The 24,089-nt window shown below is 46.8% G+C and overlaps 1 protein-coding gene across 1 annotated transcript; it reads right to left on the reverse strand.

Annotated features, from left to right (window-relative positions):
• Positions 1 to 2,836: 2,836 nt before the first annotated feature.
• On the reverse strand, positions 2,837 to 22,117 carry dnajc10 (DnaJ (Hsp40) homolog, subfamily C, member 10). The gene is given in 30 exon segments (XM_083921814.1): positions 2,837 to 3,344; positions 3,434 to 3,541; positions 5,129 to 5,151; positions 5,154 to 5,228; positions 5,231 to 5,249; positions 5,368 to 5,417; positions 5,420 to 5,514; positions 5,613 to 5,666; positions 6,125 to 6,258; positions 7,663 to 7,671; positions 7,673 to 7,758; positions 8,532 to 8,552; positions 8,555 to 8,591; positions 8,741 to 8,842; positions 10,254 to 10,370; positions 12,428 to 12,555; positions 13,271 to 13,385; positions 13,506 to 13,616; positions 13,734 to 13,823; positions 13,924 to 13,989; positions 14,115 to 14,180; positions 16,097 to 16,140; positions 16,354 to 16,431; positions 16,543 to 16,636; positions 16,884 to 17,015; positions 18,374 to 18,456; positions 18,659 to 18,709; positions 18,822 to 18,987; positions 19,793 to 20,033; positions 21,781 to 22,117. Coding segments are annotated over 29 exon segments (2,379 nt in total). The 5' UTR covers positions 20,006 to 20,033; positions 21,781 to 22,117; the 3' UTR covers positions 2,837 to 3,332.
• Between the last annotated feature and the right edge of the window lie 1,972 nt (positions 22,118 to 24,089).

Raw genomic sequence — 24,089 nt, forward strand, 5'->3', positions numbered from 1 at the left:
ATATCCTCAAAGCAACTTCAGTCCAAAGCAACTGGACCTGGTTATTTGTCAGGAAGACGTTTCACCTCTCGTCCAAGAGGCTTCATCAGTTCATGTACGCATCTGACCCGGACCAGGACCAGGACCAGGCTGGGACTGGACCAGGACCAGGACCAGGACCAGGACCAAGACCAGGCTAGGACTGGACCAGGACCAGGACCAGGACCAGGACCAGGACTGGACCAGGACCAGGACCAGGCTGGGACTGGTCCAACTAACTGGTGTGAGATCCAGGTATTTAACCTTTCACAAGGCCGATGATGTCACTGGAACCCTTTGTGCTCCAAGTGCCAACGACCGTCGTTAGAGTGGCAGTCGTTGGTGGGAAGTTGGTCTGGACTTGGTTAGTGCTGGTCCAGTCCCAGCTTGGTCCTGGTGCTGGTCCTGGTCCAGTGGTTGGTGGAAGTAGGTCTGGACTTTGTTAGTGCTCTATTGAGTGTGAACGACAGTCGTTGGAGTCACAGGATGTTTGTGAACAGTTGTTCTTTGAGGTTAGATCGTTGGATGAAGGGATGAAAGGGCAGCATTGTAAACTGGAGATCAGTGGCGTCTCAGACCTCCTCCTCTGGTTAGAGATGGTCCAGTCCCAGCCTGGTCCTGGTCCTGGTGTCTCAGACCTCCTCCTCTGGTTAGCGATGGTTTCTCTACTTTTGCATAGATGTTTCTTGCTGTGATATATTTCTTCAATAAAACAGATTTTTTTTAACCGTAGCTGCTTTTTCATCATGAGGTCGTGAGAAACTTCACAGTTCACTGAGCAAATTCAGTCATTGCTGTGATGTGCTTTCATAAAGACATTAATACATTTCATAAACATATTGAATGCATGTTTATCGTTAGTTTGTGTCGTGTTCAGGTCCCGGGGGGAAACTCCAGCTCTAACTTTATTGATCCAAACAGAAATCTCTTTGTTTCTCAGTTCATCACTAATCAGAATAACCCAGAAACCTTTACACAGCTCGGCTCTGAACACATTTATCCGTGTTGGAGAGTTTGCACTTACCCTGTCGGAGGTCGGAGGTTCCCAGCATGCATCACGGGGCGGGCCGTCCTGAGCTCATTTAAAACCCACTTTAAACACATTTTTACCCATAAATCCATTCTGCGTGAACAGTGACAGTGACACCTGCTGGTCAAAGTAACAACAACTTCAGAGTCCATCATCACCCAGGCTTTTTTAGAGGACGATGCATCATGAAAAACTAACTTTTAATTTGCTTGTGTACGTTCATTTGAGTGCTGACCGAGCGACAAAGTGTGAAATAAGACGACCACCATCACCCCCCATCGGACGATCTCCACCCAACCTCAATCTCTGAATTCTTCTTTTTACTCTTAGTAGTTTTACTGCAGCTGCCTCAACAAAGCATGTTCTGTTGCAAACAGTATTCATACAACTGGGACATAATACTTAAATTTAATACAATCATCCAACCCAACATCATCTGTTTCCTGCGTACTAATAGTGCGGTTGTATGAGTATTGTGAGAACCCTCCTGTCCCTGAGGATTTTGACCCACTGATCCACAGTCGCCCCATTATTTTTAATATTATCTTTGTGAGCAGAACAAACAGCTCTGTCCAGCTTTTCTTTCTTGTATTTGGAGCTTAAACTCACTCCTGCACCAGAGGAGCAACAACGCCACCTGCTGGTTCAACTGGGATCGAACCGCCAATCTCTCGAATGGAGGACGACCCACTCTCCCACTGAGCCACAGTCGCCCCTAGATGTAAATATGTAAAAAAGACCATGGGAGGATTTTGCGAAGGAATTCCACTTTAAATTAAACGTCGTGCAATGAATCGTCCTCTCTGAAGGTGACGATGTTGATTTAACTGTATGCTCATTTAAGAGGTCGTTCACTGACACTGAGGTGGTTCTATCGTTTTGTCCAAAGAGAACAGGGTTAACAACACAAACATGCTCCTGATTATGTCACTGTGAGGTCAATGAAACGACAGCAACATCGCAGCAAATGTCAGTTTCTTCCTCCCAGAGCTCAAAGTGACGTTTGACTTTCATTTGATAATCAGCAAACTGGTGATTCAACGATTAATCACAACAGCTGCCAATTACTGCGACTAATCGTTTCAGCTCTGCTTGAGGTTTCTGAGGTGATCTTTATTTAAAATATAAAGAATAAAGATTAAAAACGTGAGGAAAAGCCGTGAAACTGATGCGACTGTTGAAATGTTTTAACAGAAACACGTCGTTTTATTCTGAAGGTCCAACAGTTTCTACAGGAACAATAAAATACACAAACACTATGTCAACATCGGGCTCCGTGTGTGTGTGTGTGTGCGTGTGCGTGTGTGTGCGTGTGTGTGTGTGTGTGTCTGTGAGTGTGAGTGTGAGTGTGAGTGTGTGTGTGTGTGTGTGTGTGTGTGTGTGTGCGTTGGAGTGTCATGATTCTCTGGTTGCCGGTTTAACGTCCGGACGTCTTCACAGGCTCAAGGTTGTGTGTGTGTGTGTGTGTGTGTGTGTGTGTGTGTGTGTGTGTGTGTGTGTGTGTGTGTGTGTGTGTGTGTGTGTGTGTGTCTGTGAGTGTGAGTGTGAGTGTGAGTGTGAGTGTGTGTTGGAGTGTCATGATTCTCTGGTTGCTGGTTTAACGTAACAGAGCGAGAGAACGACGCTCCCGTAACACCGTAGAAGAACGACGCTCCCGTCGCACCGTAGAAGAACGACGCTCCCGTCGCACCGTAGAAGAACGACGCTCCCGTCAGACCGTAGAAGAACGACGCTCCCGTCACACCGTAGAAGAACGACGCTCCCGTCAAACCGTAGAAGAACGACGCTCCCGTCACACCGTAGAAGAACGACGCTCCCGTCACACCGTAGAAGAACGACGCTCCCGTCACACCGTAGAAGAACGACGCTCCTGTCACACCGTAGAAGAACGACGCTCCCGTCACACCGTAGAAGTACGACGCTCCCGTCAGACCGTAGAAGGACGACGCTCGCTCTGTTCTTTGGATGCACACGAGCGGGCGGAGGTGGAGAGAGACCGGACGAACGCAGCGACACCCCGGCTCAGTAACGTGTCCGGTCACCGGCGTCCCACAGTTTTACTTCATAGAGTAAATACGAACAATGGAGACCAAATAAAAACAGATAAAAACAAAAAAGGCATTTAGTGTTCAGTACATTCAACACAGCGGGGGACAAGCGTCCGTGCTCCCGCTGCGCTCTTCTCAAGGAGTGTTGAATTGACCAATCAGATCCAGCTCTGTCCCTCCTCTCCGACCAATCAGATCGCTGCTCTCTCTCTCCCTCTCTCTCTCTCCTGAGATCATCAGAGCTCGTCCTGCGGGGAGAGGAAACAAACGCCGCGCCCGTCAGACTCGTCTCGCTCTTCTTCTCCGCAGGTTTTATTCGAGGTGAGCGGACACGTACCTTCGGTTTGCTGTGTAACCGTGGAGACAGCTGCTGGAGTCGCTGTTCGATGATGTCAGCGATCACGTTAGCGTCCCGGCTGTTGACGTGTTCTCCGCTGTGCTCATACTGCACACGCACACACACACACACACGCACACGCACACACACACGAACACACACACACACACACACACACACACACACACACACACACACACACACACACACACACAAGAGTTGAGTCTTTGAAATGTAGTTAGAGACAGAGAAAAGGTCCTTTCACTTGATTTCAGACGTATATTGATGTTTCTTTTGTTTGGAAATCCAAATATTAGGTAAAAAAAGCATTTACGAAACATGTAAAGTCACTTTTCAGACGTTATTTTCCGTTCTTTTGGTTGTAACTGGATCTGTGTGTGTTGTTTTATTTTAGACTCTTTAAACAGGACCCCAGGAAGACCAGCCCTGGCGTTGTTGCGTTGTCTAATGGGGATCCTCAATGAAAACAATCAAAGCAGCAGAAAGGTCCGTTTTACACACAGTCTGAGGTCAGGACGGGTCTGAATCCCGGACGCTGCGTCTACGTGTTTATATCTGTGGGTTTATTCACTTTGATTCTGGACAATAACTAAAGTGTGAAGCTCTTCATGAACAGTATACATGCGTATACCGTAGCATCCCATAGGTGTGCATTAACCCCTGAAATAGGGACATCTGTAAGGAAGGAGCCGTTCTCAACACCAAGTATTCAAGTCCACAATCTAATAGGTCACTGGTTCTCAACTGTGGCACTTGTATCACTGCAGCGCTGCGTCTGACCAGCAGCTCACTTCTCCTAAAAGAGGCGTTGTTGTTGTCGTTTGTTTGGTTGTTACTAAGGGCGCACTCACACTGTCCTTCCGCACCGCGCCAAAACAGGTTTTTGGGGTCAGGCCTAGTGCGTTTGACCAGTGTGAGTGCAACTGCTCCGCGTCTAGGAGCGGCACGCTTGCCGTCCACGGCCCGTTTGGGAGAGGTGGGCTTTAGTAAAGCACGTTTGCACATGTACGAGCAAGAGCGTGCGCACGTGCACGAGCACGAGGCCTACGGCGGCTCTGAGGTCATTTCCTGTGCGCCTGTTGGGACGTAGAAAAAAGAAGGAGGGACCATGCGCGGACATTTAAAACAATGGCGGTGAAAGGTTCACGTTGGTGTGATGCGGAGGTGGAGTGTTTACTGCAGATTTGGTCGATGAAAAGATTCAAAAACAGTCGACAAGACGCACAAAAACTCTGAGGTCTACGGAAAGATCTGGAAACAAGCCACGCATCGCCATGACGTCATCAATGCGTGTGACGTGTTACGGCGTGATGACGTATAGGCAGCAAGAAGCATTCTCCGAGGCCCAGGTAGTGAGTACAACGGGCCTGGAGGGGGACAAGGACCCTAAAGCACGGGGCCACGGGACGGAGGAACAGTGGGAGGGCGCCCTCAGGGTCACGTTACCTTTCGTACCTGTGGACAGTAGAAGCGAAGGGAAACGAGTTGTTATTTTTTTTTAACTTCCTAATTTTGCGGCAAAAAAGGCATGAAAATATAAACGAGTGGTCTAATTATTATATTGTTTAGTAAGTGACTCTGGTATAAGCGGGTAATGCCCTTTGAGGCGTCCAATCATCAGGTATTAACGGCGAGGACTGTCCTGGTCGGGCATCCACCCTTAGGCGTCCTCACCCTTCTCGTCCCCAGGTACGGTAGAACCTGACGGTGGGGTAGGCGGTGATCCCGGCTGATTGGCAGGTGTGATGATGAGCCTGACAGTCCACCTTCCCGCTCGGACCTTCCCTTTGTGCATCTGTGGGCGGCACAGAGAAACATCCTCATGACCACGACATCAATGCTCTTGGCGTTCGTTTCACGTCCGTCACAACGACAGAAGGCGTAAATGGAAAAGAACAAGACAGGTTTCTCACTCGAGCCAGGACTTCGAACTCCGGGGCGAAGTGTTGACAGGGTCCGCACACGGGGCGTAGAAGTCCAGGATCCAGTGGTCCTGACCCGACAGAACCTGGGACCTGAAGGACTCCGGCGTCAGGTCCACCGACGCTTTGGGTAAAGAGCTGCACACACACACACACACACACAGGGGACATGAGCACCGCTACACGCCTCCACATCACCACGATCATTCACGCTCGTGACATAAAGACAGACTCACCTCAGCGCCCATGATCGGAGCGAGTGAGCGTCTCGGTTCCAGCCGTTGTAACTCCTGAGGACACACACGGGTCAACGCCATCAGTGAGGAACTAACTTCAGATGACACTGATATCAGCCTCCTCCTCCTCTGGCTCTTAGTTAACACGTTCCCCAACACGCCACAGTGTGTTTACCTTCTGTACAACAACCCGCTGCGGCCCGTGAATGAGACTTCCTCAGCTGTTTAAACACGCACACTACATAAACCATCAGATACTTGTGGGTTTGCGTGGCCCGGAGCTTTTCATCAGAATGTTATTTTGGTTTTTAGGGCGACACGGTGGAGTAGTGGTTAGCACTGTCGCCTCACAGCGAGGTTCATTTCACATTGTGTGAAATATTTTCATAATAACCTCAGAAAAAAGTGTTGTGTGACAGTTGGTGTATCAGTGTACACGCAGCGTGTGTACACAGTCTGTAATGAACGTGTGCACACGAGTGTGTGAGTATGTTAAAGTGCGTCGTACGTACATGAAGCGGTCCGACTGCCGCGTGTTGCCGGGATACAGGCGGATCTCAGGGTACGCCCTCACGCCCTGACCCTGACAGAACGACTGAAACCGCTGACAGTCGACGGAGCCGACCAGGATCTGACCTGAGAGCAGCTGGAGGGAGAGAGACGGAGGGAGCGAGAGAGAGAGGGAGAGGGAGAGAGAGAGAGAGAGGGAGAGAGAGGAGAGAGAGAGGGAGAGAGAGAGACGGAGGGGGAGAGAGGGAGAGGGAGAGACGGAGGGAGGGAGAGAGGGAGAGAGAGGGAGGGAGAGAGAGAGAGAGGAGAGAGACAGAGGGAGAGAGAGAGAGAGGGAGAGAGACAGAGGGAGAGAGAGAGAGAGGGAGAGAGAGAGAGAGACAGAGGGAGAGAGAGAGAGAGGGAGAGAGACAGAGGGAGAGAGACAGAAGGACAGAGACAGAGGGAGAGAGAGGAGGGAAAGAAACCAGAGGGAGAGAGAGAGACACAGGTTACACTTGTGTCTGGGGGTGTGTGTTGCTCTTCTCTTGAGCGACATATTTGTGAGGACTGTGTTTTGGTTTCTCTACAATTAAAACACTCTTTAATAAACTCTGCAGCAGCATTAGTGGTTAAAAAAGACCTTTGAATGCCTTCACCGTGCTGCCCCGAGCTAATCACTGTTAGCCACGTCCGCCTGTTAGCGACTCACCTGGATTTCTCCGTTTATACTTCAAGGTGTTTTCCAGGTTTTTCAGTGACGTTCCAGCTGGTATGACAGACACTTACATGTTTCTCTGTGCAAGTTTGTGTCAGAACTTCATCTATAAAATCCTCCTTAGTATCACGCTAAATATGATGTTTCTCCAACATCAGGTTGAGTTGTTAACGTGCCAACCAGCGTCTTGAGTCCGTCCTGTCTGTCTCCTGATTTCCCTTTTGAATGATGAATACAGACGAACAAGTCTGCTGGTGTGGAGAGTTGTGTCCTCTCACGCAGCAGCAGAACGGACGTGCTAGTTGGCCGTCGGCTGCGGTCTTTGCGGTGTGTGCAACTTTGTCAACACTCGTTCTTTGAAGTGGGCTTAGTGTGTCTGAGCCTCGACAGCAGGTCTGAAAAACCTGTGAGACATCATCTGTCCCGTGGGGTATCTGCCACGTCGCTAACGTCAGCTCCATCGCTGCGTGCAAACAGGAGAAGACTTCAGTCCGACTGGTTCTCAGACTGGTTCTCAGACTGGTTCTCAGACTGGTTCTCAGACTGTTCTCAGACTGGTTCTCAGACTGGTTCTCAGACTGGTTCTCAGACTGGTTCTCAGACTGGTTCTCAGACTGGTTCTCAGACTGGTTCTCAGACTGGTTCTGAGCTCCACTCAGCTGAAGTACGCAGCGTGCAGGTGGTGCAGCCCTTTAATTATCTGTAATGATTCAAGTTCTCTGCACCCAGTTTGTGTTCCAGCAGATTTAACAGTCTGTTACTGTGTGCAGGTGTGTGTGTGTGTGTGTGTGTGTGTGTGTGTGTGTGTGTGTGTGTGTGTGTGTGTGTGTGTGTGTGTGTTACCCTGGCCATGGCGTCTCCACTCTGGAATCAGAGCCTGACAGGGGCCGCACCACGGAGCGTAGAAATCCACGGCCCAGATCTGCCCCTCAGCTCGACCTGCACCACAACAGGGAGAGAGAGAGAGGGAGAGAGAGGAGGGGAGAGACAGGGAGGGAGAGAGAGGAGGGAGAGAGACAGAGGGAGGGAGAGAGACAGAGGGAGGGAGAGAGAGGAGAGAGGAGAGAGGGAGAGAGAGAGGGAGGGAGAGAGACGGAGGGAGAGAGAGAGGGTGAGAGAGAGAGACAGACAGAGAGAGAGAGAGAGGGAGGGAGAGAGAGAGAGAGAGGGAGAGAGAGGGAGGGAGAGAAGAGAGAGACGGAGGGAGAGAAAGAGAGGGAGAGAGGGAGGGAGGGAGAGAGGGAGAGAGACGGAGGAGAGACGGAGGGAGAGAGAGAGAGAGAGACAGAGGGAGAGACAGAGGGAGAGAGACAGAGAGAGAGACGGAGGGAGAGAGACGGAGAGAGAGACAGAGGGAGAGACAGAGGGAGAGAGACAGAGAGAGACAGAGGGAGAGACGGAGGGAGAGAGAGGGAGGGAGAGAGGGAGGAAGAGAGACAGATGGAGAGAGACAGAGAGAGAGACAGAGGAGAGACGGAGGGAGAGAGACAGAGAGAGAGACAGAGGGAGAGACGGAGGGAGAGAGACAGGGAGAGAGACGGAGTGAGAGTGAGGGAGGGAGAGAGGGAGGGAGAGAGACAGAGGGAGAGAGACGGAGGGAGAGAGGGCGTTTAACACCTGGTGAATCATGTCTACTACAGATCAGAGCTGTCGGGTCACACTGAACCGCTCCGTGCAGCCGTTTCTGGCGCCGTCACTTCATCAGGTTTTACCTTTAACTCTGTCGCTGAAGCGGGAGGATCCAGAACCACCACAGACGGACTGACCAGATCCTGCACAGACACACAGAACCTCTGTCAGACACACGTGCGTTCTTCACCTGATGTCAGTGGAAAGCATCTTTAGGTAGACACGCAGCGCTGACGTGTGTGTGGGGTTGTATCAGTGCGTCTCAGGTGCGTCTCAGGTGCGTCGTTGGTACCTGTATGAACTCCAGGATGCCGTCGGCTGAATGCTGTCCTTCATATTCATGAACAGAGGAGCCGTTAAAGATCACTGTGGTGGGATACGCCTGGATATTATACTGAGGAACAGAGACAGAGGAGCAATGAGCAGTCCCGTCTGTGGTGCGTGAGGGTTCAAATCCAAGTACTTTACAAGCATTTCAAGCACTTTTCAAGCAATTTAAGCACTTTTCAAGCATTTTTAAGCACTTTTCAAGCATTTTAAGCACTTTTCAAGCACTTTTCAAGCATTTTAAGCACTTTTCAAGCATTTCAAGCACTTTTCAAGCATTTTAAGCACTTTTCAAGCATTTCAAGCACTTTTCAAGCATTTTAAGCACTTATCAAGCCTTTTTAAGCACTTTTCAAGCATTTTTAAGCACTTTTCAAGCATTTTAAGCACTTTTTCAAGCATTTTTAAGCACTTTTCAAGCCTTTTTAAGCACTTTTCAAGCATTTTTAAGCACTTTTCAAGCAATTTAAGCACTTTTCAAGCATTTTTAAGCACTTTTCAAGCATTTTAAGCACTTTCAAAGCACTTTTCAAGCATTTAAGCACTATTCAAGCATTTCAAGCACTTTTCAAGCATTTTAAGCACTTTTCAAGCATTTTCAAGCACTTTTCAAGCATTTTTAAGCACTTATCAAGCTTTTTAAGCACTTTTCAAGCATTTTAAGCACTTTTCAAGCATTTTAAGCGACTTTTCAAGCATTTCAAGCATTTTTAAGCACTTATCAAGCCTTTTAAGCACTTTTCAAGCCTTTCAAGCACTTTTCAAGCCTTTTCAAAGCACTTTTCAAGCATTTTCAAGCACTTAAGCACTTTTCAAGCATTTTTAAGCACCTTTCAAGCATTTTAAGCACTTTTCAAGCATTTTACACACTTTTCAAGCATTTTCAAGCACTTTAAGCACTTTTCAAGCATTTTTAAGCACCTTTTCCAAGCATTTTTAAGCACTTTTCAAGCATTTTTAAGCACTTTTCAAGCATTTTCAAGCACTTTTCAAGCATTTCAAGCACTTTTCATGGTGCAATTTCATGTTTCCCAGCACCGTACAGCTGTGCTAGACTACAACTATATACAGTCCATTCACTTATCATTGCACGTGTTCATCACATTTAATTAGATGTCCTATAAACAACCAGAATCATGTTTGGTGACAGCTTTCTACAGAGGGCTGACAAATTAAATGAAAGCTTTTATTAGAGCTTAGTCAGCTAATAGGTTTGTTAATTATCAGGAAAAAGTCATTTTTCATGCTAAAATGTCAGAAAATGCTGGTTTCTGTCTCTCAAATATGGAGATCTCCTTCTCACTGTGTTTATCACACATGCGTCCCATGTACCAGAACATTTCAAGCACTTATTAAACATTTAAGCTCCTTTCAAACCTTTCAAACCTAAAAATTCAAGTGTTTTCGAGGGTTCCCTGCACCCGTACGAACCCTGTATGTACGTGTGTCTCTGGTGGATAAGATGTGTATGAGCTCACCGTGGAGCAGAGGTTGTGGTGGATGGTGCAGTCCAGAGTACCGAACTTCATCTGCCCGGCCAGCTGGATCGAAGCTTTCCTCAGTTCGGGCAGTAACGCTCGGCACGGAGGACACCACTGCGCACACAAAGGAAACACTCGGTCATTTCGGATCTGAGCGGGACACGTCGCAGGGGTTGTTTTTGAACGCAGCTCTCTGTTGACAGGAACTCGCCCAGGCTGTGCAAATATCATGAAATCTAAAGTTCCAGGCTCTGTCTCGGGCGCGTACACACCCCGCTCAGATTGGACGCTTCTTTGCTCCCGTTGCCAACGCACAACCTGCATCGCTCACTGTTTGTGTTGCAGGTGTGACTCCATCACCGCCCCTGAAGGTAAACAGGGAGCAGCACAGGCCAAGGGTTAAAAGCGCCTGAGGTTAAATCGAGCCGATCGGTGCTGACGAGGCGCTCACACCTGTGTCTATGACGAGGAGGACGTGCTGTTTTAGGATTCAGAGCAGAAACAGGGAGACGCTACAGGGTTCAGTTAAACGCACAAGAAGAAGATCTCTGAAGGAGAGCTGCTGAAGATTAGTTAAAGAGTTTATACAACTCTGTTTTATATCATATATCGTATTCATTCATTCAGTCATTCATTCATTCATCTTCAGCCTCTTGTCCCTGTCGGGGTCGTGGGGCGGCTGGAGTCGACCCCAGCTGACATCGGGTGTGAGGCGGGGTCCACCCTGGACAGGACGCCAGTCTATCACAGGACACATAGAGACGAACAGAGACAGACAACCATTCACACCTACGGGTGATTTAGAGTCATCAATGAACCGAACACCTGCACGTCTTTGGACTGTGGGAGGAAACCGGAGAACCCGGAGAAAACCCACGCACACACGGGGACAACATGCAAACTCCACACAGAAGGAACCCAGCTGGGATTCAAACCAGGAACCCTCTCGCTGTGAGGCGACAGTGCTGACCACCACTCCACCGTGTTGCAGATTTATGGGATTAAATGTGGGAAAAATAGTATTAAACATGATGTCATCAGACCTTGTAGCATTCTTTATTCTCTTTAAATGTTAAAACACAGTATTTTTCAGAGTTAGCTGCAGACGGAGCAGCCTGTACGGCAGCAGCGTCTGTGCTGATCCTGAAGCGACGTCGTTCAACAGGGAGTGTGAAACAAAACACCGTTTTTCTGACTTTGAATCTGCTACTTCTTTCTCCAAGTACGACCTCCCTCCCCCAGGTCCATTATCATTACCTTTTTATACTTTTATACTTATTACAGCATCGTATAAAAGCCTTCCTGTTTGTATTCACCATTTCTCTTTTATTAAAATATATAATACCGTTTTTTCCGCTCTATAAGGCGCACCACATTATAAGGAGCATAGAACAGACGCTACAGTCGAGGCTGGGGTTACGTTAAGGACCGCCTCTAAACTCATTGATGCTAAGTTGGCGTGCTAGCGCTGTTGCCTTCAGTGGAACAGTGATCGTACGGACTCTTCTACTTGCTGCTCTCTGTTCAACATCCCACTGTTGGAGTTTGTCCTCCAGCTGCAGCCGTCTCACTCTGTTCCCTCTAAACTCTGTTTAGTCTTCTTTACTCGGCGCAGGTCGTCTTGTTGCTTCCTCCACTTCGGCACCATTGATTGGTTCATGTTAAACTCTCTGGCTGCTGCTCTATTCCCGTGTTCTACTGCGTGACTAATGGCCTTGAGTGTAAACTCTGCGTCGTAAGCGTGTCTCTTAACAGGAGCCATTTTGGGCTCTTCACACAAACACACACATGGAAATGAAACGGCACGCTTCACGCAGTCGTATATCTCAACATGCACCGCGCGTTACTTCTTCTACGGGGGAAAATAGAGTCGGCGGCTGCTCACCGTAGTTGGAGACCTGTTGTGGCTCAATAACGGTCCATATATAAGGAGCACCGGGTTATAAGGCGCACTGTCGGCTTTGGAGACATGTGAAGGTTTTTAGGTGCAACTTAGAGTGCGGAGAATACGGTAAATAAATTATAATTTAAAAGGGTTGTGCTTCAGTTTTGTGGGTCAAAATATGAAATGGACTTAAAAAAAGCCTTTAATGAAGTAAAACTTGAGTGGAGTCTCGACCTGAGCAGGTGAAATGAATCCATCTTCCAATAAAAAGTAATTAGTTACGAACCGGAGCAAAGAAGTCGACCAGCCAGGGCTCCTTCCTGTCCGAGGGGAAGTTGTCCGGTCTCAGAGTCGTCACGTGAGCACGGACGCTGTCCCTCGCAAAACCCACAATGTTGTACAGCGCGTCTTTACCTGCAGGCGGGACGGACGGGTTATACAGAATATATACGATCAGTGAACAGAACATCAAAACGCTTCAGACACTCTTCCTCAAACTGAACGAGCAAATCATCTGTGATGTAAAGACACACGCAGGTGTCACTCAGGTGTCAAATAGAAAATAAAACGTCCCATCCGAGGTGTGGACATTAGGTAATAATTAGTTTAGGGCGCACTCACATTGTCCTTCCGCACCGCACCCCGGGCTTTAGGGTACTTGTCCCCCTCCCTCTCCCCATCCTGCGTGGCTTTGTTTCCAGATCTTTCCGTAGACCTCAGAGTTTTTGTGCGTCTTGTCGACTATTTTTGAATCTTTTCATCGACCAAATCTGCAGTAAACACTCCACCTCCGCATCACACCAACGTGAACCTTTCACCGCCATTGTTTGAGATGTCCGCGCATGGTCCCTCCTTCTTTTTTCTATGTCCCAACAGGCGCACAGGAAATGACCTCAGAACCGCCGTAGGCCTCGTGCTCGTACACGTGCGCACGCTCGTGCTCGTACACGTGCAAACGTGCTTTACTAAAGCCCACCTCTCCCAAACGGGCCGTGGACGGCAAGCGTGCCGCTCCTAGACGTGGTACGGTTGCACTCACACTGGTCAAAGGAACCAGACTTTAGCTGTGAAAACGTGCTCGGGCACGGTACGGGTGGACAGTGTGAGTGTTACAGTCTGTGGTTCTGACCGTGGTGGATCTCGAAGTCGTGGATTCCCAGTCCTTTGAAGACGGCCACACAAGGTTTATGGATGTAGAGCGACTGACACAACTCTGAGTCCTCTGTACAGTCGACTCTGCCGACCTGCGGAGAGACAGACAGTCAGCTGGACTCACAGACGTGCAGATAACAGACGGACAGACGGTCAGCTGGCCTCACAGACATGCAGATAACAGACGGACGGACAGACGGACTGACGGGTACCTGTATGTGGTCGTTGCGGAGGAAAGCTTGTAGTTTCTTGTACTCGTTGGAGGCGACGCTTCTGCCTCCAAAGGTGAAACTCACCAACCAGCGATGATGGGCCAGCTTCCTCTGGGGACAGGAAGTTACAACAGAGAGTACATTTACATATGTATTGGAGAAGATGTGAGTGTATATATATATATATATATATATACACAAACAGTATCTAAGTATTTGAGTGTGTACCTGGAAGCTTTCACTGGTCAGCAGCTCCAGATCAGGCAGGTGGTTCATGACCTGGTTGTAAATCTCTCGACTGTCCAAAGAGTTCAACCACTGGAAGAAACATGCATTGAGTCAGTCCGGCAGCAGCACACACAGTGTTTTATAACTACAGACACGACACTGATGACATGCAGACGGTCACGTGTCTCACCAGGATGCTGCCGCGTTGATCCAGAGAACTTCCAGGAGGGAACAAAGCCGTCGCTCCGCTGGTCACCTGCACGAAGGATTACAGGCAGAATACATGGAGCCCTTAAAGTACTATGTTATGTTATTCTCTTAGTGTTCAGAACACACACTTTGCACCATTATTATTCACTCTTTTAAAGTATTTTCCCGTACCTGGAAGCTGTCACAGAGCTGCTCGTGTGAGCTGCAGTCCATCCAGCCCACCTTAACCAGACCGTCCTACACACACACACACACACACACACACACGTCAGACATTAATAACATTATTATTTACCCAAAAGGACCAGCAGAACTTATAACAGTAAACACACAGTGTGAAAGCAGAACAGGATAATGCAGGTGAAGCGTAAACACACATCGAGCAGCAGCGAATTGCAGCTCGATGCAATAATTTAGTTTTTCTGAACCCAGGAGACGACTGCATGTGTTTAAAGGGGGATGACGAGTCGCAGGACTGTTACTGACCGGCTGCAGCCATTATCCCACCACAGTTTGACACAGAGGCTGGTCACTGACACTGAGGTGTTTCTATTGTTTCTTCCAAAGAGAACAGGGTTAACAGCACAAACATGCTCCTGATCATGTCACTGTGAGGTCAATGAAACGACAGAAACATCGCAGCACATGTCAGTTTCATCCTCCCAGAGCTCAAAGTGACAGACCAACAATAATACATAAATAAAAATACTAAAATAAAAGCATTTCATTTGAAAATCAGCAACAGAGTGATTCAACGATTAATCACAACAGTTGCCAATTACTCCGACTAATCGCTTCAGCTCTACGTGAGGTTTCTGAGATGATCTTTTATTTAAAATATAAAGAATAAAGAATAAAAACGTGAGGAAAAGCCGTGAAACTGATGCGACTGTTGAAGTGTTTTAACAGAAACACGTCGTTTTATTCTGAAGGTCCAACAGTTTCTACAGGAACAATAAAATACACAAACACTATGTCAACTTCGGGGTGTGTGTGTGTGTGTGTGTGTGTGTGTGTGTGTGTGTGTGTGTGTGTTCCCATGGACTGTATACACAACGGACGTAGCGTCTCCGTCGAGGTCCGTTCTCTAACTTGATCCAGTCGTCCTCGCCTACGGGAGCCTCCATGTTGTCAGACTTTGACTCCGCCTCATTTCCTCTGACCAAAAAAGGGCGTGTATGTGACGCTGGGGGGAGGGGCGTACGTCCATCTGGTTGACGTTTACAGAATTAACCCCATTAGCTACACCGCCCGGGAGCTAGGCTAACAGAACACGTTACTAGATAAGCGGGAGTGGGAGTCCCGTGTCTCTAGAGGAGATTACACCGGTTATGATGTGAAACAAAGTTTGGGTTCGGGGGGTCGAGTTCAGGGTCTCTCGTGTCTCTAGGGGAGATTATACCAGCTCCGGGAGTGAAGTACAGGTAACCTTTATGATCGATCTATCTATGATTTAATATGATAGTCATACTCATAGACTGTAAAACACCAACCTCCACGGCCCGAATCCTCCTGCTGCTCCAGATTAGCATCTAGTGTCTGTGTCATAGATAGCAGGCTGTATTCAAGTTATGGTGCAAGTGCGGCTATTTAATTAGCATAACAGAGCTAACGCTAACATGCTGTGTTCCTAAACCACCTGTTTGTACAGTTGACGGAAGAGTAAACTATCTTGCCACTATGGAAACCACCACCACATGAATGACCGCAGTCCAGGTCGAGAAGACAGGGTTAACATGCTAATGATGCTTATCCTGACAACTAGCCTCCGAGGAGAAGTGAGGATCAGCAGCTAGCTGTCACTCAAGAGGCCACGCCCCTAATTATTCATAAACGTTAACCTCCAATAAAGTAAAAACTAGCCCCTCCCCCTCAGTGTTGTCATGGAGATCTGATCTAAACACACAGACTAGAATGTTCTTTTGTCCTTAAACAGGTTTAATGATGCTGTGTAAACGGCCTGTTTAACATGGGGCTCAATGAGAAACTGCTCTGTTATGAAACCTGCCCCTAGTGGACACTCAGAGAACTGACGCTGACGGAGCTTCCTGATTGGATCAAACAGGAAGTGGCTGTGGGCGGGGCTTGTTTTATTTCTTTAAAAAGGTTTATTAATTTATTCTCCTATTATAATATTACGACTGAGTTCTCACCAACATCCCGGCCAACTTCTGTCTCGTTCTTGGCTCCAGGCAATCTGAGAGAGAGAGAGAGAGAGAGAGAGAGAGAGAGAGAGAGAGAGAGACAGAGAGACAGAGAGACGGAGAGAGAGAGCATCATTAGTACTTGACAGGTTCACCTCCCGGCTGACAGTCAGGAACACTTACAGTAGTATGTTTATATATTATATATATAAACATATATATATATATATATATATGTATCTGTATAATACACGTGTCTGTTTTACCTCCGGTGTCGGCGCAGAAAGAGATCAGCCAGCCGAGCCCTGATGAGAACGCGCTCTCTATCTCGCTGAACACGTTTCCTGTCAGAAACACAACCACGGGCCCGGGTCACACCTCACAGAGCGACAGGAACCAGCCTGATCCGCAGAGAGAACATCAATAATGAGGATGTGATGTGAAGTGAAGTGTACCTTGCCAGAGCTCAGTGACGGTTGTTGTGATGAACTTCATGGAGAAGCGGACCAGGCTGTCTTTGGAGCGCTCCCCGTTAAACTTCTCCGGCCTCTGCAGAAAGACAAACAGCACGTTGAGCTGAACTTAGGGTGCACTCACACTGTGCCTCCGTACCGTGCCCAAGCACGTTTCACGGCTAAAGTCTAGTTCCTTTGACCAGTGTGAGTGCAACCGTGCCGCTCCTAGGAGCGCAAATGTAGTAGAGAAATGCTGCGTTCCAGTGACACGGGAAGTCCGAAGTTTCGGACCTCTAACTAGGAAAAGTGGACTGAACACCTGTCAGACTCAGCGAACGCACCTGTCCTGCTCTGTATATGAACAGGCTGGGGTAGCTGTTGATGCCTTTGCTCCTGCACAGATGATTGTTGTCCCCACAGTTCACCGCTCCGATCCGGATGACTCCGTCCATTTCTTTGGCAAAGTCCCTCCACTGAGAGACACAAAGACAAAACCCAACTTTAGCTCCTGCAGATCAAATATCAGGAGGGAAATTAACCTGAAAAGTATTTACAAGACAGAAAACTGGGCAAAAAAAGGACAAATTCAGACTCAGTTTACGGACAAAACGAGACTTTTTTCTGCTGATATTTACTGAAACGTACCGTATTCTCCGCACTATAAGTTGCACCTAAAAACCTTCACATGTCTCAAAAGTCGACAGTGCGCCTTATAACCCGGTGCTCCTTATATATGGACCAATATTGAGCCACAACAGGTCTCCAACTACGGTGAGCAGCCGCCGACTCTATTTTCCCCCGTAGAAGAAGTAACGCGCGGTGCATGTTGAGATATACGACTGCGTGAAGCGTCACGTTTCATTTCCATGTGTGTGTTTGTGTAAAGAGCCCAAAATGGCTCCTGTTAAGAGACACGCTTACGACGCAGAGTTTACACTCAAGGCCATTAGTCACGCAGGAGAACACGGGAACAGAGCAGCAGCCAGAGAGTTGAACATGAACCAATCAATGGTGCCGAAGTGGAGGAAGCAACAAGACGACCTGCGCAGAGTAAAGAAGACTAAACAGAGTTTAGAGGGAACAGAGTGAGACGGCTGCAGTTGGAGGACAAACTCCAACAGTGGGTTGTTGAACAGAGAGCAGCAAGTAGAAGAGTCCGTACAGTCACTGTTCCACTGAAGGCAACAGCGCTAGCACGATACTGTCCAGCTGCAGACCCGGAGCACGAGCCCCTCACTTGTCACAAGCCCATTGCTTGACGGAAGTGATGCAAAAAAAAAATTTTCAAGTGAGGGGCTCGTGCTCCGGGTCTGCAGCTGGATGCTACTCGTGCTAGCACGTGAACGTAACATCAATGAGTTTAGAGGCGGTCCTTAACGTGACCCCAGCCTCCACTGTAGCGTCTGTTCTATGCTCCTTATAGTGAGGAAAATACGGTACCTTAAAAATATGATAAGTTACATGTTCATATAGAATCTAGCAATTACTAATTAGTTTTTATTCGTTGTCTTTAATATTGCGCTGTGTCAGTTATTAGACGTTAAGCATAATTTACAATGTGGTAGGGCATGTAAAAGATAAACCTGCTGATAGATATTTTGTGTTGCATCGTTATTTTATTTATTTATGAACACAAACACAGAGAGATATCCATATATCCCATACATGCATTTTACTTTCTCTTCTTTTTCTGTCTGACTTTTCTTTTAAAACATGTACAAATAAAACAAATAAGCGATATAAAAGAGCTTAGAGTGTAAGTTAAGACCCAACATTTGCATAAACGGTGTGTGCTCAGTGCTGTTGATGGTGTGTTTCAGTGTCGTGTTACCGTCGGAGCCAGCTCGTGACAGTGTGAGCAGCGTGGGAAATAGAAGTTGATGAACCAGATTTCTCCAGAGTTCACTGCTGCCTCTGAAACACACACACACACACACACACACACATGAACACACACATAATGTCTAACACGCTGCGTTGCATTATGGGAGATGTAGGCTCTGGTGTCCGGCTTTTGCTCCTTCATCAGAGTGAAACACAGACTTCACTGGCTGCAGATAAATATGGAATAATAAAAGTTCGTCCAGGGGCGTGAAAATAAAAAACCATGTCCTACCAAAGTCTCCGCTGTCCAACGTGATGATCTCCAAATCATCGTCGTAGATTCCTGAACGGGAAAACAGACTTTCATGAGTTGGTTTCAGCGTCAAAAGCACAAACAAACAAACAAACATAGGTGTTCCCTCAGCAGTGTCGCCGTCGTCCCCACAGACACTCACCAAAGTCGTATCGGTAGAAGTTCCAGCTCTCGTAGCGTCCTCCCTGCTGTTGCTCGTCCAGTCCCTTCTCTCCGTATTTGTCGTATTTCTTCCTGAGGTCTGCGTCCTTCAGAACCTCGTAGGCTCGATTCACCTGCAGGAACTTCTCGTGGGCTGAGGCGTCACCCTAAGAACACAAGACTTTTGTCAGGGTTTCTGGGTACTTCTAGGTTTAACGGGGTCGTTACAGGGTTTTGAGTTTCAGGATGAATCAAAGGTGTCTAAGGGCGAACTCCCACTGTGCCTATACGTCATCACGCCTGATTTGTACCTTTTTTGATGTTTACTTTATAGGCTGGTGTTGCAGGATTTAAAGATTTAAACGCCTTTGCTGTTTTACAATATAGTGGCTATACGGTGGTGTCGTGGTTAGCACTGTCGCCTCACAGTGAGAGGGTTCCAGGTTTGAATCCCGGCTGGGGCCCTTCTGTGTGGAGTGTGCATGTTGTCCCCGTGTCTGCGTGGGTTTTCTCCGGGTTCTCCGGTTTCCTCCCACAGTCCAAAGACGTGCAGGTGTTGGGTTCATTGATGACTCTAAATCACCCGTAGGTGTGAATGGTTGTCTGTCTCTGTTCGTCTCTATGTGTCCTGTGATAGACTGGCGTCCTGTCCAGGGTGGACCCCGCCTCACGCCCGATGTCAGCTGGGATCGGCTCCAGCACCCCCCGTGACCCCGATCCCGGGATAAGCGGTTGAAGATGAATGAATGAATGAATTATTTCTATATTTGTTTGAGGGTTTAACCTGAGCCAGGCGTTACCATAATAATAATCATATCACAGTCATGCAGGCGGAGGAAGATCTGTTTCTTTTTAAACATTATCGGTATCATTACTCTGTATCGGCCGGTACCCACAGCACGAGTACCGGAATCGGTATCAGGAGGTAAAATGGTATCGGAGCATCCCTGGTGGATACTCAGAGTAACTCACTGGGTTTTTGTCGGGGTGCATGGTGAGCGCCAGCTTCTTGAAGGCCTGTCGTATCTCTCTGGTGGTAGCCTCCCTGCTGACTCCCAGCAGATTGTAGTAGTCTTTACTCTCCGCCCACACCGCCGCCAGCAGGACGACGAGGAGCAGCAGCGACGGGATCGTGACCCGGACCGGACACGGCCGCTGAACCCCGTGGACGCCCCTGTGCCCCATCACCAGTTCTCCGGCAGAGGACGAGCAGCTGGAAAACAGACGCAAACGTTATCTCGTGCTCGTTGTGCAGAGGAGCAGGTCAGTGCTCGCTAGTGTGATGAAGAGGGTTAATGATACTCCACCCGCCCCTGCAGCCGTTACCGCCCTCCAACACTTCTTTAGTCTTTATCATCATAATGCAAACAGACAAAGGAGTCATCACTGCACAGCCAGCACAGCATTTTACAGCCCTGTTGTAACAGTGTGATCACGGTATTAAATGTGTTCAGAACGTTTGACACACACACACTTTTATATCGCAGAGTACAAATAAAATTAGCAGCTTTTTATTTGCATAAGCATTAAAATAAAAACCTGTTCTGCCTGAATACTGAATACTTGGGATGATGGACGGATGTTCTGCAGACAGGACAACTGTTGCTACATTTAGCTGGACTGAATTTACCGTGAGTTTAAGTGCAGTTTATTATCATAATTATACCGGAAACTGTTCCATCCCCTTTAGGCGCCAAAACATTTGTTAAAGTGGAGCCAAAACGTATGCTAAAGAACCCTTAAGGCGCCGAAGTGTGTGCTAAAGTGCCATAAAGGAGCCAAAACGTGTGCTAAAGTGCCATAAAGGAGCCAAAGCGTGTGCTAAAGTGCCATAAAGGAGCCAAAGCGTGTGCTAAAGTGCCATAAAGGAGCCAAAGCGTGTGCTAAAGTGCCATAAAGGCGCCAAAACGTGTGCTAAAGTGCCATATAAGAGCCAAAACGTGTGCTAAAGTGCCCTTAAGGCGCCAAAACATGTGCTAAAGTGCCATAAAGGAGCCAAAACGTGTGCTAAAGTGCCATAAAGGAGCCAAAACGTGTGCTAAAGTGTCCTTAAGGCGACATAACGTGTGCTAAAGTGCCCTTAAGGAGCCAAAACGTGTGCTAAAGTGCCCTAAAGGCACCAAAACGTGTGCTAAAGTGCCCTTAAGGAGCCAAACGTGTGCTAAAGTGTCCTCATTGCAGCTGAAACGTGTGCTAAAGTGTCCTTAAGGAGCCAAAACGTGTGCTAAAGTGCCCTTAAGGAGCCTAAACATGTGCTAAAGTGCCGTCAGTGGCGAGGACGTGTTATATGTGCCCTTTCCTTTTCGCCCCTGCCCTTCAAAACGTCTGCACACCACTAAATCCAAATCAAAGACATTTAAGGACTGAATTTACCATGTGTTTAAGTGCAGTTTAGGAAATGTTCCCTTTGTGGGACTGATAAAAGGAATATTGCTATTATTATTTTTATTATTATCCTCATCATTATTATTGTTAACTTCTTTGTTTCTGTAATCCTGTAGCTTTGGTAATATGGTGAACCACAGTCATGCCAATACAGCTTGTTGATATTATCTGTTTTGTGTTGTATTGCTAATCTTATATATTTGTACCCTTATATAAATAATTGTATACATCTTTTGTTTTGTGTCAGCACTAACAGAGTTATTATAAATGTGTCTGAATGATCCAACAATGGCCAGGACTCAAAACATAAACAATTCATTCATTCATTCATATAAAATCTGTTATTTTCAGCCTCTCAAATGTGGAGTTTTCTAGATTTCCTCTGTTTTAAATCATTAAACTGAATATTTTTGAGTTCTGAACGAAACTACACATTTACACACATCATGAAATAATCTGCAGTTTGATGGATAATGACAAAAAACAGCTTTTTTCAGCCTTAAAAAACACAAAAACGTTAGATAACATGTGTAAAACAGTGTTAAATGAATATATAATAAATAAAACACACTTACACAATAGTCACAGCAGGTGGTTAACGCCTCCTCTTGTCTCACTAGGCGATTTAAACCTTTAATTATAAAGATTTTAAGTCTTTTTGGAGGAAAACAGAAAAGCTAAAATAAGCTAAAGTAAGCTAGGGGGGCTGTGCGCATGCGTACTCGCTCCGCAGCCACTGCTTTAACTTGCTAGCTGATTAGCTTCATAATCTTCCTCGCGACATTAACGGAGGTTCACTCACATTTACCGGGTTATTGGCGGAGTTCAGACCCCGTTCACACCGCAGCGCGTTCACCTGACGTGTCTCAACTTTTAAAAAGCCCGAGGATCCGCATCAGTGTCCGGGTCACATCCGTTTGCACAGTGATGTGTTTCTGTGCGCACCGGCATCAAGCTAACGGCACGACGCGCTGCACTTCCGGTACAGCGTTTCACAATAAAAGCAGCACACTTAGCACATACGGGCATGGTTTTAATCCCAGCCACTGGCTGCACAGGGTGGCCCGGGTGTTTAATGCGTGCTAAAGTGTCCTCTAGGTGTGTTATAGTGCCATACAGGAGTCGAAACATGTGCTAATGTGCCCTCTAGGAAACAAACGTGTGCTAAAGTGTCCTCTAGGAGTCAAAACATGTGTTAAAGTGTCCTCTAGGAGTCAAAACATGTGTTAAAGTGTCCTCTAGGAGTCAAAACATGTGCTAAAGTGTCCTCTAGGAGTCAAAACATGTGCTAAAGTGTCATCTAGGAGCCAAAACGTGTGTTAAAGTTTCCTCTAGGAGCCAAAACGTGTGTTAAAGTGTCCTCTAGGAGTCAAAACATGTGTTAAAGTGTCCTCTAGGAGTCAAAACATGTGCTAAAGTGTCCTCTAGGAGTCAAAACGTGTGCTAAAGTGTCCTCTAGGAGCCAAAACGTGTGTTAAAGTTTCCTCTAGGAGCCAAAACGTGTGTTAAAGTGTCCTCTAGGAGCCAAAACGTGTGCTAAAGTGTCCTCTAGGAGCCAAAACATGTGTTAAAGTTAGGAGCCAAAACATGTGTTAAAGTTTCCTCTAGGTGCCAAAACGTGTGCTAAAGTGTCCTCTAGGAGCCAAAACATGTGTTAAAGTTTCCTCTAGGAGCCAAAACATGTGTTAAAGTTTCCTCTAGGTGCCAAAACGTGTGCTAAACTGCGACACAGGAGCCAAAACATGTGCTAAAGTGTCCCCGCCCCGAGGACGCACTATTTGTGCCCTTTCCTTTCCCTTTTCTGCACACCACTGCCTCCAAACAAGAAAACACAAAGACATTAAGATAAAATAATAGCACGGATAAAAGAATGTGCTCCTCACAATATATATATAATATATCCAATAACAAAATGTTTACATGAACACAAAACAAACAGCATTTCATATTATATATCAGATTTGCTTTCTCAGTTTATTGATTCTGAATTTTACCAAAAAATTAAAAAATGTGTTTTTTTATCCTTCTACCAAAACAAACCAAAATTTTGTTCCAGATTTGAAACTATAACTTCCAAAATGTTAGAAACATAAATCGAGATCTTTAATCTTTAAACTATTAATTTTAATTTTTCGAAAATGGATTCAAACATTACATTCCTATAAAATTAAATAAAATATAAATATTCCTAAAACAAAAAAATCTATGTTTTAAAAAAGACACAGTGTTTTACAGATTATTAAATCAAGAAATCCAAGTCCCCATCAGGTGACTTTGTGCTTTTATTTTGACAAGAGCAGAGTCTTATTTTGAAATTGTTTCCCGTAACTTGACAAAACTCAGAGGCTTCCGGCCGCACACCGATGACGAAAGTTTGGTGCGTTCAGGGCCAAATGTTTTTTAAAGACATAATCAAATAAAACATTCAAAAACGGCCAAAAGTAAATAAATAAAACAGAAATTATGAAAAAGGAAAAGTAAAAATAAAAACAGCTATAAACCATAGATTGTGTTCTAGACGTACTCTATAGTTTAAGTGTCTTTAATTAACTGTGTAAGGATGAACCCTGGGCGCCTCCCTAGGGAGGTGTTCCAGGCACGTCCAGCTGGGAGGAGGCCTCGGGGAAGACCCAGGACCAGGTGGGGAGATTAGATCTCCACACTGGCCTGGGAACGCCTCAGGATCCCTCAGTTAGAGCTGGTTAATGTGGCCCGGGAAAGGGAAGTTTGGGGTCCCCTGTTGGAGCTGCTGCCCCCGAGACCTGATCCAGGATCAGAGGCTGAAGATGAGATGAGATGAGTTCATCACAAAGGATCAATAAAGAGAAGTCTGAGTCTAAGTCTTTGTAGCACTTTGTGATGCATTCATTCATTCATCTTCAGC

Source organism: Echiichthys vipera (assembly GCF_963691815.1).
Source record: "Echiichthys vipera genome assembly, chromosome: 10".
Taxonomy (NCBI): domain Eukaryota; kingdom Metazoa; phylum Chordata; class Actinopteri; order Perciformes; family Trachinidae; genus Echiichthys; species Echiichthys vipera.